The sequence below is a fragment of the Salvelinus alpinus genome, chromosome 2 (genome assembly GCF_045679555.1).
Source record: "Salvelinus alpinus chromosome 2, SLU_Salpinus.1, whole genome shotgun sequence".
NCBI lineage: Eukaryota > Metazoa > Chordata > Actinopteri > Salmoniformes > Salmonidae > Salvelinus > Salvelinus alpinus.
In genome coordinates this window covers 18,873,620-18,887,891 of record NC_092087.1, presented here as the reverse complement: position 1 = coordinate 18,887,891, position 14,272 = coordinate 18,873,620, and the positions used below count along the sequence as shown (strand labels likewise).

Below are 14,272 nucleotides of genomic sequence, written 5' to 3'. Positions count from 1 at the left end.
GTGTGTGTGTGTGTGTGTGTGTGTGTGTGTGTGTGTGTGTGTGTGTGTGTGTGTGTGTGTGTGTGTGTGTGTGTGTGTGTGTGTGTGTGTGTGTGTGTGTGTGTGTGTGGGTGTGGGTGGGTGGGTGGGTGTGTGTGTGTGCGTGGGTGGGTGGGTGGGTGGGTGGGTGGGTGGGTGGGTGTGTGTGTGTGTGCGTGCGTGCGTGGGTGGGTGTGCGTGCGTGGGTGGGTGTGCGTGGGTGGGTGGGTTTGCGTGCGTGTGTGCGCGTATGTGCGTGTGTGTGCATGGGTGGGTGTGTGTGTGTGCGTGGGTGGGTGTGTGTGTGTGGGTGTGGGTGTGGGTGTGTGCGTGGGTGGGTGGGTGTGCGTGCGGCATTGCAGCACAGGTTTGAGCACTGGCGTAATATCATGTGGGTAGTCACTTGCAGTGTTGGTTTAATTACAAAAATACTGGATAGCACTGGAGGCTGCTGAGGGAAGGACGGTTCATAATAATGGCCCGAACGAAGCAAATGGAATGGCCTCAAACACATGGAAAGTTGGGTTTGTGTGTTTGTGGGGGTATTATGTTTGCTTCAAGCTGGACTAAATTTTACTAACCTCTGACAAAGTTTAACAACACACAGAGACACAGTCACGAACACAATAATGTGGGATTCAAGGTTCGGGTTAGAGGGAGTGTTATCAGTTCCTTACTTTGGTAGCCTAACATAGTATATTGGCCTACTTTAATTAGATGACAACCATTTAAACTGGCACATGGCCATCTGGATCAGCACCGTGCACCAGAAAGATGATGAGGATATGAGGGGACATGACTGTCTGGGACATAGTTCCAAATGTCACCCTATTCCCTACACTCTTAGAAAAAAGGGTCCAAAAGGGTTCTTCGGCTGTCCGCATAGGAGAACCCTTTTTTGGTTCCAGGTAAAAACCCATTTTGGTTCAAGGTAGAACTTTTTTGTGCTCTATGTAGAACCCTCTGTGGCAGAAGTTCTATGGAACCCAAAAGAGTTCTACCTGGAACCAAAAGGGTTCTACCTGGAACCAAAATAGTTCTACCTGGAACCAAAAGGGTTCTATCTTGAACCAAAATGGTTCTACCTGGAACCAAAAAAGTATCTTCAAAGGGTTCTCCTATGGAGACAGCTGAAGAACCCTTTTAGGTTCTAGATAGCACCTTTTCTTCTAAGAGACCTGGGTGCTTTATGGGACAAAGACAGCTTAAACTATGCAGCAACTAGGCATTCTAGTGGTTAGCTACTACAGTTATTTTTAATCACTTTGGTATAATTTTGACAAGTATGTGAATTCGGCACATGTGACAAATAAAATTTGATTTGATTTGATGTATACAACTCCTAGTACAAAACTCAAAACAGATCATCGAAAAGGCAGTTGTTTCAAAACTCTAAGCACATTTTCAATTGACTAACACAAAATCATACAGTCACTTTTTTTACCAAACTTAATCAGTGTTTTGTCTAGAAATATGTTTTATATTACAATACATGTTAATTTACACTGCGTGTACAAAACATTAAGAACAGCTGCTCTTCCCATGACATTGATAGACCAACCAGGTGAATCCAGGTGAAAGCTATGATCCCTTATTGATGTCACTTGTTAAATCCACTTCAATCAGTGTAGATGAAGGGGAGGAGACAAGTTAAAGAATGATTTTTAAGCCATGGAGTGTGTATGTGTGCCATTCAGAGGGTGAATGGGCAAGACAAAATATTGAAGTGCCTTTGAACGGGGTATGGTAGCATGTGCAAGGCGCGCTGGTTTGAGTGTGTCAAGAACTGCAACACTGCTGGGTTTTTCCCGCTCAACAGTTTCATGTGTGTATCAAAAATGGTCCACCACCTAAAGGACATTCAGACATCTTGACACAACTGTGGGAAGCATTGGCGTCGACATGGTCCAGCATCCCTGTGGAGTCCATACCCCCAGCGAATTGAGATTGTACTGAGGGCAAAAGGGGGTGTAACTCAATTTAAATACGCTGTTTTGTACATTCAGTGCATCTTTTGGATCAATAGTTGTGTGGGTGGGCGTGGGTGTGCGGCATTGCAGCACGTTTGAACACTGACGTAATCTCATAGATAAACAGCAGGGGGCAATCCATTATACATTTTGACTGATGATAACGGGTGCGTTTGACATTAAAGCAGAATTTAAAGGCAAGTCGAGACTGACTGATTTACAAATCACCTTGCATCATAAATAACTACTCAATATTATTTGCAGATCAGTCAGTCAGACACTATTTACCTATGAATAGGGTGGCAGGTAACCTACCAGTTAGAGAGTCAAGGTTGCCAGTTCGAATTCTGGGTCAATAAGAAAAATCTGTCACGAAGTGAGCTGGCAACCAGAGGGTTGCTGGTATCAGATCCTAGATGCCATTGCCTGCAAGGCACATAACCACCCACAACAACAGCTACGCAGGTGCCCAGTGTGGCAGCTCCCTGCACCTCTCCAAAACATGTGTCTATCGGAGGGGTTGGGTTAAAAGCTGAAGTAACATTTTGGTTGGACCTTGTGTGTAATTGACCAATAAAGTGATCCTAATCTTAAATGTTTTATGTTCTTGAACACGGCCAGTGAGGTACAGTACTGGCAAACACACAGACGAGTTCAAGGTCGAGTTCCTCCCCGACTACAGCGCCTCGATAGGTATTTAACATATCAACTAACCACATATGATATAGCAATCTGATGCCTGACTGCACAGTCGATGGCGTGGCATGCAACCATTGGTTGACGCATTGCAATGCCTCCGCATCTAGTCGGGCAGAAACTTGACCTATGTCAAGCAAGTAAAGTTGTGCAAGTGTGTCGTAAATGCTAAAATAGCTATAAGAGTTGCACACACAACATACAGCATTGTGAGAGATGCTGCACACTTCTCTTTTTTAGAACTATTCTTGCAACATTTCCGAAATCCGTTTTCTGTCCAGTATTCTGTCATTGTTGTACTACGGTAGTAAGGGAAGGTTCCTTCCGTAGTGTCCCAATAGCTTTTACATTTGTTTCCTTTACTTGTCTCCTTCCATTCAAGGCCCCTTCATTACATCTGAATAAACTGATCACTTTTTTATGGTAGCGAGGAGACAAGGGAGGGAAGCCATTGCAGACAAGAATTGGAACATGGCCAGCGTATGGTCGTGGTTATGATACTGTATTTAATTGTACAACTCCACCAGAATAAAAATGCTTCAAAAGTATAGAAGCAATGCAGATGTTTATACAGAACGTAGTACATTCTTTCTCTCTTTGTTTTCAGTATTTTAAACCCAGAGAAGAAGCTGGGAGCCATAAAGTGAAGTGCCAGTCAGACATTTGAAAGGGCACCTACAAACGGAAATTCACATCCATTCAGAGAAAACAGAGTTACAGGGGACAGCAAAACAATGTCAAGAAGCCGATGTACAGTTCCCACACAGAACGCAGTTTGAAAATCTCATGATTTACAGCAGTCAAGTTAAAACAAGCTATTTGTAAGCATTCAAGGCATACACGTACTTACACTCCCCTACGTATTTATTTGGACAGTGAAGCTAAAACTTTTCATTTGGCTCTATACTCCAGCATTTTGGATTTGAGAGCAAACGTATTTTCTTTTATATGAAGCTATAGTAAAGTGTCACCTTTTATTTGAGGGTATTTTCATGCATATCTGTTTTACCGTTTAGAAATGAATGCACTTTATGTGTATAGTGTACATTACCAATTTGTCATCTGTGAAGTGTGTTGTCACATGGAAATGCATTTTAGGAGTTAACTGACATTCCTACTTACGGTTCTCTTCCAGACTTCTACGTAGCGAATATAAGCGATGTATCTGGCGATGTGTCTGGCGATCTCCTACCCTAAACACCACTCTTCAAATGACCTGAAAGTATGTCATGACGATACTTTCTTTTTTTCAGAGGAAAAAAATATGCTGTTTTCCTATCAATGCTTAGAGTTCAAATTAACACATTGCTCAGTTCATACACTACTCTGCCAAACACAATTGTACTGAATAACGTAACCGCACAGTTTCCACAAAGCAGAGTTAGTTTCCTTCATCCAATACATTTATTGCAAAAGCACTATTAAGTACTTTTAAAAATATTACAACACTACAAAGGGTGTATTGCACCCAGAAGAAAAAGCAGTACACTTATTAATCCCCATTTCTTTATTTCATTACAAAAACATGTGATTTTTTAGAATTACCCATCAAAATGTTGTTCTAGAGGGGGTTAGGTCTTTATTGTAAGGGGAAAATAGCTCACACCCTCCACATGTAATTCATTGAGAAGACAAGCATACATTACAGACTTATGATGAACATGTCAGTGAAGACACCATCAATAAACCTCCATCAAAAAGCCTTGTAAAAAAAATCAATGGCTTACTTCTTGACGCACCTTTTGATACATAGCAGTGGTAAGATGGGCACAGAGAATCTGGAACGTACAAAAAAACTAATCCATCCCAATTACATTATGAAACCACAAATGATATCCCTAAGCCTGTGGTGAAAAAAATATATATATGAAAAAAGGCATTTGCAACAGTCACAGAAAAATGAAGTGCAAGGATGGTTAGCTTTCCACCCCTCAGTAGGAGTATTGTGTCAGTGAGAGTCTGTCCGGACCCTCTACCAACACCTTTGACTAGAACATTTATTATTTTCAAGTTGAAAAAGAAAAAGTTAAACTGCATTTCAAATTGTCCATTGGATTCATGGAATAACCTCTGACAGTCTGATGGTTGACGATGTGTCAAACGAATCCTTGAAAACCAAAAACTAAGCATCTTTAAATCTTCTTCAATCTTGTCATTTACTTGCAAGTCTGCAAGAGAAGAAAATACATACATTAGAATGTTTGTTGTACACTTTAAACAATCATCTAATTTAAAGCCTGTTAACGGAATGACAAGTCCTGGATACATGTTTAACACATCTGATGTGTAAAACTTCCTCATGCATTTCTTTACAGCATAAAGATGAAGTGTACAGGACTTTCTCAGCAACAGAACATGAACTGCAGAACAATCAGGATGACATAGGTTAATTCTGAGCTCAGCCAATGATGACACACCACACACGTTGCATCTGAGAATAACTATGTACAATGGCAGGCAATATGAAGATGAATAAAATGGTGTTAAAGGTGATAGAGCTGGGTGATATGGACAAAAATCCATATCGCAATAAATTGCCTGAACTGATGCAATAAAGATAAATAGAGTGCTAGGTTAATAACAATGTGCACCACAGCTTATTTTATTTTCCTTTAAACTACTACTAGTTTGATGGTTGTAGCCATAAATTGTCCCATTAACAAATAACCCATATTAGCAAACTCCTTTCAATTTCACATCTCTCTAGAATAGGCTACTTATCGTAATGAACGATATCAGCAAAATGCCTGCGATGAGTGATCGGTATGGTTGGTGTTGATCACTTTTGGTTTATAGTCCCAGCTGTAAAAGGTGAGCAGATGATTTTGTGGTGGGATGAGCAAGATGCTGGCCAGAACACTAGATAGAGAGAGCCCTGACTGCACCACACAGCCATGCATTAGACAGGGCAATGGGGATGCACTGGGATGCAGTCCATAGAGATGCCCTTACTTCAGCCTGGAAGACTGGCCCTTTGTTATTAGAAAACAGGCCTTTACCGCAGGCTCCTATACTTTGCCAACCTACAACTTTGCTCTGCGGCAATCCTGAAAAAGAGAAATGTAGCAAGGAGTACACAGGAGAGTTAAGGAGACAGGCAGTCACTATAGGAGACAGTGGCTAAAGAAAGAAAAGCAAGCAGAAACAAGTCAAGATTCATCAACTGAAATTAAATCCACATCAACCAGAAGGATCATTAGACTAGCAAATGGTTGAAAGGACCCGGTTAGAAATTGGCATGAACAAGGTGCAGTAATTCCACAGTAAAACTGGCCAATTAGACCTTGACGTCTTCAGCCAGTGACACACGTATTACCTCTGTGTCTCTATGGCCTTTGGAGAGATTTACATGTTGAAGAAGTGAGGGGAATCACCCACACGGTGCAATCTGGCCAGGCCCTCATGGTCCCAGTGGTTATACGCTCTACAGTGGAGGCACACACCAAGGGGGCAGTGCGCCACCGTAGGCTCTTACACACCCTCTCAAGGGCCCTGAGTGAACAGTAGTCAGCCACATCTCTGACAACCAACAAAGAGGTCCAAAATCCCCAGAGTCCTTGTCATATTAAAATCCCCAGAGTCCTTGTCATATTAAAAATAGGTCAAACTTTCTACCTGTGGTCGAGAGCTCTCCAGAAAGAAACCCTGACAGCGATCGCAACACAGACTAACAGGAGCCATACCTAACCTAGGGCTCTACAGTGCGACCATGTTACTTGCATATGCGCCTAAATATTTGACAGCGCATTCTTTATTTATGAGCACCAGTGCGTCTAGAGAAATTAAGGATTCTAGCTTAAGTACCTGAAACATGTTTAATTGTGCTCCTAAATTTCTTACTGTGCGACAACATTTTTTCAAATTTTCACACGTGCTCCTTGTAAAAAAGGTCAGCGTAGAGCTCTGGCCATACCTCTTCACTGCTTTCTGGGCCAACATGCGGTTTCCAGCCAGGAAGGTGAGACTGCCGATGATAGCCAGGTACTTGAGGGTCTGGAACATGTTGAGGTGAGTCCAGTAGACGTACATCAGACCCAGCATGCCTGAAACAACCAGAACAGAGTAAAAATAAACAGAATACAGCTAAGCACAGCCAAAATCCTAGAGGAAAACGTTATTTCCAACAGACACTGGGAGACAAATTCACCTCTCAGCAGGACAATAACCTAAAACACAAGGCAAGATCTACACTGGAGTTGCTTACAAAGACAACATTGAATGTTCCCGAGTGAATAGTTACAGTTTTGACTTAAAACTAAAGCAAGACATGAAAATGGCTTTCTAGCAACGATCAAAAACCAACTTGACAGAGCTTGAAGAATTTTTTTAATAATAAAAAGGGCAAATATTGTACAATCCAGGTGTGTACATTTCTTAAGAGACTTACACAAAAAGACTCACAGCTGTAATCGCTGCCAAATGTGTTTCTAACATGTATTGTCTCTGGGAGTGAATACTCATCTAATCAAGATATATTAGTGTTCTATTATTCATTAAAAAAGTATATAATTTTTCCTTTCACATTGCCGATTCTTTTTTGTAGATCGTTGACCAACAATTTCAATTAGAATCCCACCTTGTAACAACAAAATGTGGAAAATGTCAAGGGGTGTAAATACTTTCTGAAAGCACTGTATCTGTGGAGTGACAATGCCAGTAGTTTCCATTGTAATCCTAGACTCAGAACTACATCATTGCTCAGTACTCACATGCGTGGCCCACATGGAAGAGCACAGAGCTGGGGGAGAAGCTGAAGTTTGAGATGTTGGCCCCGAGTTTGAACCACTGAACAGAGAGGGGGAGAGAAGAATAAACTATACCACAGCAGTACAAAGGATCTGAAAATAGATTGTCCAGGTAGCACACAATGCAGTGATCCAAGCCTTAAACAGTAAGGACAATGTCATCACTCAAAACTGTAAATGTCATAGAAAATACATAGCTTTATTCTAAGCCTGGGTAAATACAAAAAACAGACAGAATAGAGGCAGATTTGAACCCTTTCTAAAAGGTTACCATTAAACAGTTCCAAACAGAGAAGTAAAGTGAGCCTCACCAGAATAAGCAGCAGGAGAAACGGTGAGAGGACGAGGGCTGTGAAGGTGTTGGACACCACCGTGGGTGGCTTCTTCTCAGGCTCCCGGAACAAGTGCTACAGAGGAGGAGAACATCATTCAAGTCATTATTTATCCATTTATTATACAACGGGTGGGTCTAATCCTGAATGGTTAAAATTGCATTGCAGCCGGTGTCTATTCCACAAGTTACCACCAGCTAAATCTATGAAGTTAAAATGCCTATTTACTCTGTTCCATCTGACTGCGCAATTCATTGTCTCATCAGCCCAGCAATTTCTAAACTTGATCTCCACTATATAAAGCATCTAGACATAATCTGACATTTCTTTTAGACTAACATTTAGTTTTCAACAGAGATTTGTATAAACCTTGCTGTCTTTCTCTCCGACATTTGCAACATTGTTTCAATATTCAAATTCAAAGCCAGACAGGAAGGCAGCTTTTCACAGCCAGTCGAAATCATGAATCAGCATAACTTTTATGGATATACAGTGATCCCTCGCCACTTCGCGGTTCACTTATCGCGGATTCGCTATTTCGCGGATTTTCATAATGCATATTTTTTTTTTTTTTGGTGCATTGTGCTCTGCATTCTGATTCGCTAAAAACTCACTCCCGCTTCTTGTATCAAAACATGCTACGAATTGTGCTATCATTTTGTCGTCTCGTGCAGTTATGTGTACGTACATAAAACAGCTTGGCAAATTTACATTAAGTTGGCCAAATTATCTTGTAATTTCGAACATCTCCTAAACCCATAATGTCGACGAAACGGCCTACACGTGAGTCACTGTATTTGTATACATGTAATAGTTGCTAATTGTAAAAAAAAAAAAAAAGTTTTCTATTTCGCGGATTTCACTTATCGCGGGTCATTTTCGGAACGTAACCCCCGCGATAAACGAGGGATTACTGTATACACAAAGAAATGTCAATTGAAAAAAGATCAAACTAAACAATGTGCAGCTAGTTTGCAGTCATTCCAGTTTCAGTTGGAAGTTATTGTGTTAGCTGTGTTGTTGACTAGCTCCTCTTAACAAGTGTCCTGATGAGTGAGCACATTTTCTATGCGCGCCTCATTAGCTCATTGTCATGGATGTGTCCAGATAAATGTCACTAGAAAACAGCTTAAACAAATGCGGCTACTTTTCTGTTAGTTTGACATGACTAAGTTAGCCCTGGTTGGCTAGCTAGCAAGTAAGGGATAATTACGTTGCCAGCCAGTATGGAAATAGAACATTTAGAACGAACGACTGGGTTGCGTCCATAGATACAGAACAAAAAGACTGAACGAATCGGCCACGTCTCTAGCTGCCAAACCGATAGAACAAACGACCAGCTGGCTTGGGTAGCAAGCTAGATTTGTGTTGGGACTAAATTTTGTGGAAGGATGAAATATTATGAATAAATTCATGAAAATAATGTTAATGAAAATATGTCAATCAGTATTTGAATATGTTGTTAACCCGTTGTATCAAAGTGATAATGCCCTCGAAGCCGGTGTTGAGTATATATTGGCACGGTTTGCCAATATATCAAAACACCAGCTTCTCGAGCATTATCACTTAACTAGTTTATCTATCAGCAACTATGCACCAGAGTTAGATTTATCTCATCTTCATTAGTCATTTCAAGCTATGACTAGTAGCCTCAAGAGTAGCGAAACAGCTAAATGTTACATAACTCATCACAATGTTAAATGATATGCAAGTGTTTGGCTTGTTGTTAACCTGAATATCTGGTTTGGGCATGTAAAGGGTCTTGGACTGGATGGCTGCTGGGGCCTCCTCATCAAGGAACTTCAGGACAACATCAGCCACGTTCCACAGAATGGGGTTCTCCAAGGTGGCATCTCCCACGATGAGGTGGAGGACATAGGTCCCAGACATGGAGTCAAACTCAGACTTCCTCTCTGCTGTGTCCAGCTCAAACTTGTAAAGGTTCTTACTGTCAGGTTCAGCAACAAACACAACCTCCTGGCCAGTTTTCTGATTGTGAAACCTCACAAAGGTCTGGAAAGAAAATCAAAATACCCTCAAGAGGTGTAGCACAATGCAATGTTGACAGAATGAGAGCAGAACATAAAAATGTTCACACAGGAAAAGCCAAATACCTGGTGGGGAGTGAGCTCTACTCCCGTGTTGACATCCACTAACTGGAAAGTCATGGCAAAGTTCTGATGGCTGTCTGCAGTAAAGGAGCCCTTGGCCTTGAAGGGATAGTCCACCCTGAAAATGACATAGTTTAAATTTATTTTGTGTGGCTATGGGTAAGGACAACCTCTGTGTTATTGGTCAGTATTAAAAAGGCCTTCATATACGTGGTTGGGCTCTCTGACCTGGATGACTTGGTGCCGATGCTCTGGTCCTTATCCACTACAGACAGGTCCATATTAGTGATGGCTACGTCAGTGGACACCTTCACTTTCAGCTGAAGGCAGGTGGAGAGAGAGAGAAATTAAGGAATTAAATGGAATTTATATGATGAAATTCAAATGAAGCAGAGTGATTGTCACATGTATGGTGAGTCAGAGAAAGCTAAAGTAAAATGCTAGAGGTTAATAGTTTTGATACCTGGTCAAGTAACATAAAAAGATATGTATGCTAATGAAAAAGGCTACTTTGTAAGAATAACCTTCCTTGGCAAGCACAATGAACTGCTAACCTTCTGACAAATCCCAAAGAGGCAACTCTGACTTAACTTCCAACAACTAGAACATTTAGACTAATTGATGGTTCTCAAAATAACAAATCCAAAACTATAGACCTTTTATACTTGGTATTGTGTGTACCATGCCCCCATTTAAGAAAATGCTAAACTTCCAAATACTATATAGAAGATTCTGTTTATGTTACATCTGGGTACCAAATGATTCCCAATAAATTTCTCTTCAATAGAAGACAAGCTCACCTCAACCTGATTGGCAACCAATCGGCTGTCCCCGGTGACAGCCACAGTAAACTGGTAATATCCACTGGCTGGCTGGCTAGCCATGAAGTTAAGTTCAAAAATGCCACTGTAAAACAGTTGGAAATAATTATTACAAACACTACAACGCTGACATACAAATAACATACATGAACAGCAGAGACATTTCCTTGACAGCAAAGAATTGATTAAAGCTTGGAATCTATAACACTCAATATTAATCTACACAAAATTATTGCCCAGACAAATTCAAATCGGTCTGTCTACCATACTTACTCTCTGAGGGAGAAAGGTGCCTGGCTGAGTACAACACTCTTAGAGGCTACAGCTTGAGCAGATTCCACCAGCACATTGGCTGAGGCAAGAGGATTGGACAGGATGTCTGTCACCAGAAGCTGTGGGTAAAGACAAGGAGGCAGATAAAGGGTCAGTGAAAAGAAAATGTGTGAGACCATTGCCCAGTGGTGGACTAGCAAGGGCACTGAACCTTTTGCTCCTCAAGGTCCACTAGTGTTCATGTCAACAAGGTTTGGGCTCAAGTAAGAAACAACAATATTCATGTGACATCCTTCAAATGTGTTTCCAATTGATGACATCTAAATCATATATATATATTATTTTTTTAAATGTCACTGGATGATAAACACTGGAGTAGTAGAGGAGAGCATACATGCAGGATTGGCTGGCTGTGGGAGACTGTGGCAGGCCCCTGGGTGCTGACGATGACTGGCACGTGGAAGCGGTTTCTGGAGAGGGCGGCAGCAGCACAGGCTACGCTGAACGCCTCAGACCGGGAATCCCAGGACTTCTTACTGAACACAGAGTTCACCAGCTGGATCACCTGGTCCTGTGGGGATAACAGCTCACATTAGTTCCACATTTAAAGTAATCTGATAAGAAGATAGCTGGAGTTTCAAGTTTTATTGTCACGTGCACAAGTACACTGAAAATCTTTTCTTGCTTGCTCTTTCCCAACAATGCAGTAATCGATATCAGTAGTACTATTTGTTTTGTAAAAGTCAAGTAGAACAAAAAGACACGAGAAATATAAAATAAACAGGAGAAAGTAAGCAAGCTACTCTGGAGTTCCATTCCAGAGATCTAATACAGAACACATGATCAGGGGGGGAAAAAATCCCCCCCCCCTCATGCAACCTGCGTCTCTTCTACCACCCACATAAATGGTGACAGCAGGTTACCTCTTTCAGAGGAGGCGCCGTGTCCACATGGTCTGACAGTGTGTAGGCTGCTGTCACAAAGAGGGCGGTCGCCTCAAGTCCCTCCTCAAACTGGAGGTACACTCCACCCAAGTCATCCAATCGTGCTGCCAGATCCTTAAGAGGGAGAGAAAGGTTCAAATACAACATCTCTGCTTGAGAATCCAGTTTGCATGAGAGAAATTTGCAACTTTGCAAAGTAATTCACCTGACAAAACCTGTAGCACAGCACCACCTGGTGGGCTTGTGAAACTCACCTCAATCTCCTCCAGGATTCCTCCGAGCTGAGCCTGCTGGGAGAGACGGGTGGCAGTCTGGAGTGCAGTAGTGATCCTGTACAGAGAGACAAGAAAAAGAACAGTCACTTTACTATGACAAAGCGGTGTTAAGTCTTTAGATCAATGGCCATAGGAATGCGTTATCTGTTCAAAAGCGAAGTTTGTTAGAAAGGACAAAGTAACAATGAAGTTCAAAAACCCAAATGATCAAAGAAATGATTCAGCAGCAAGTCTGTTCCATCTGCCAGGCCAGCGGGTATTACTCACGCCAAGACGTTGTCCTCCTTGGCAATACGGGAGACGAGGGCAGCGACGACTTCCTGTGAAGCCAGAGGAAGCCCCAGGGAACTGAGGGCGCTGACAGCTCTGAAGATCTGTGTCACTGTAGAGTCCTCGCTGACTGCTGCCAGAAGGATGTCACGGGTCTCGTTGGATACTGGCATCTAAATAAGTAATTAATAAAGAGGGAGAACACAGAGCTAAGCGAGGACTTCACTGGCAGAGCATCCAAAACCACCATCATAAATGTTGTCTTAAGTCCATGCAAGCCACCATTTATGTTACTGGAAGAGCAAATTTGTCATACATAAGTAAGCTCCCTATAGGACTACTTACCTCACAGTCTGAGATGGCCTGACTGGCCTCAGCAGTGAAGAAGAGGGAGTCGACACTCATGGGGTCCAATTGGGCCTTCAGAAACTGACAGGCATCCTGCAAAATAAAAAACAAGGATTTAATAAGGCAACAAGCTGTACAGTAAAACACATAGGTAAACATTGTGGTGATTATGGAAGTGAATAGCCTAAGGTAACTAAACATGCCATAGGCTACACGTTTTGGATACAACAGTCAAGCCTCTTTCCTTCAATAATTAGAGGCTAATTTTCTTACATTTTCATCAGCAACTGAGGCTCCAAGCTTGCTCAAACCAACGATGGAGTAGTATGCTGATGCCAGGTCTGTGAAGGGTTGGCTCAGGAGGCCTTTAAGTCTCTCCACGTCTGACAGGGAGAGGTGATGTGATGGGGTCAGAGCCTGGGCCCCGAGAGCCACCGTGAGGAGGACCAAGCAGAACATACCTGTGGGGACACATGCATGATGGTTACAGCCAGGTCAGTAGGAGAGGGAAGATCGCAACTATTTGAGTTCCCATTTTAGAAATGTAGACTTGTTTGTGGTCTCGATCATGCAACCATTGCACAGCAACCCATGCAGAACACTCCATTTCTTAACTAGAGGAACCAGCTAGAAAGCTAGCTAACCAGCTAACGTGAGCGATAGATTTTACACAAGCTCACTAACGTTGGCAATCATAATACAGACAACGTACATTTGTATACAATCCAATGGTATTCATGATGATGTAACGTTACATGTATTGCAATATATAGTTAACTACGAGTCTACGACATCCTAGCTACCTGCTAACGTTAGCTTCCACATAGGTCCTGTCACTCCAGCCTGGAGTCCAGGCGTTACATACCTGCACGCACCATTTGTAGACTTTAGCAATATCAAAATCAGCGCTAGACGATATTACTCAATTTGGGTGGCAACTAGGAATTAGAAGTTTATTTCGATCGTATTTAGAAACAACTCTTTATACTTACGAGGCTGGGCCATGTCCACTCCAATGATGTATAGATAGATCATTTGCCCACTCTTGTCGTCTAATGTATCGTCACCTAAGAGCCGCAATTGCTTCCGGGTTCCAAGCCTTGGAGACTACCATTTCAAAGACATGGGGTGGTAATTGCATTTTCAGACTTGGTATGTGTTATTATTAAACAACCACCTATCACAAAACGTATTATTTCCCAAATATATTACAATAAAATATTTTAAAATCATATATCCTCAGATGCTTTGTTTTATGAAATGTCAAATCTGACAGCTAGTGTCGTTACCCCTATTCGTATAATTGGTTACAACTAACTGCTGCAAATGAATGAACGCGTTCTGATATCAGAACCAGAGGGTTGTTGGACATGTCTGAAATGTGGGCCAGAATAACAACAAAAAATGTATATCAAATAATCGGGTATAATCTGTGCAAATATTATACATTTACATTCTATTTCAGTGCC

General features: G+C 41.8%; 1 protein-coding gene across 2 annotated transcripts; it reads right to left on the bottom strand.

Moving 5' to 3' along the window:
* Positions 1–4,176: 4,176 nt before the first annotated feature.
* LOC139555829 (dolichyl-diphosphooligosaccharide--protein glycosyltransferase subunit 2-like) lies at positions 4,177–13,934 on the bottom strand. 2 transcript variants are annotated; one of them, XM_071369225.1, is made up of 17 exons: positions 13,796–13,934; positions 13,077–13,264; positions 12,801–12,896; positions 12,453–12,628; positions 12,165–12,240; positions 11,890–12,024; positions 11,361–11,537; positions 10,967–11,085; positions 10,673–10,778; positions 10,101–10,192; positions 9,876–9,990; positions 9,493–9,774; positions 7,741–7,836; positions 7,394–7,469; positions 6,598–6,727; positions 5,637–5,731; positions 4,177–4,852 (listed from the first exon to the last, which is right to left on the bottom strand). In XM_071369225.1, the coding sequence occupies exons 1-16, from the start codon at positions 13,836–13,838 to the stop codon at positions 5,680–5,682; spliced, it is 1,959 nt and encodes a 652-aa protein (XP_071225326.1). In that variant the 5' UTR covers positions 13,839–13,934; the 3' UTR covers positions 4,177–4,852; positions 5,637–5,679. The 2 variants fall into 2 exon arrangements, with proteins under 2 accessions (XP_071225326.1, XP_071225330.1); XM_071369229.1 differs by lacking the exon at positions 5,637–5,731.
* Between the last annotated feature and the right edge of the window lie 338 nt (positions 13,935–14,272).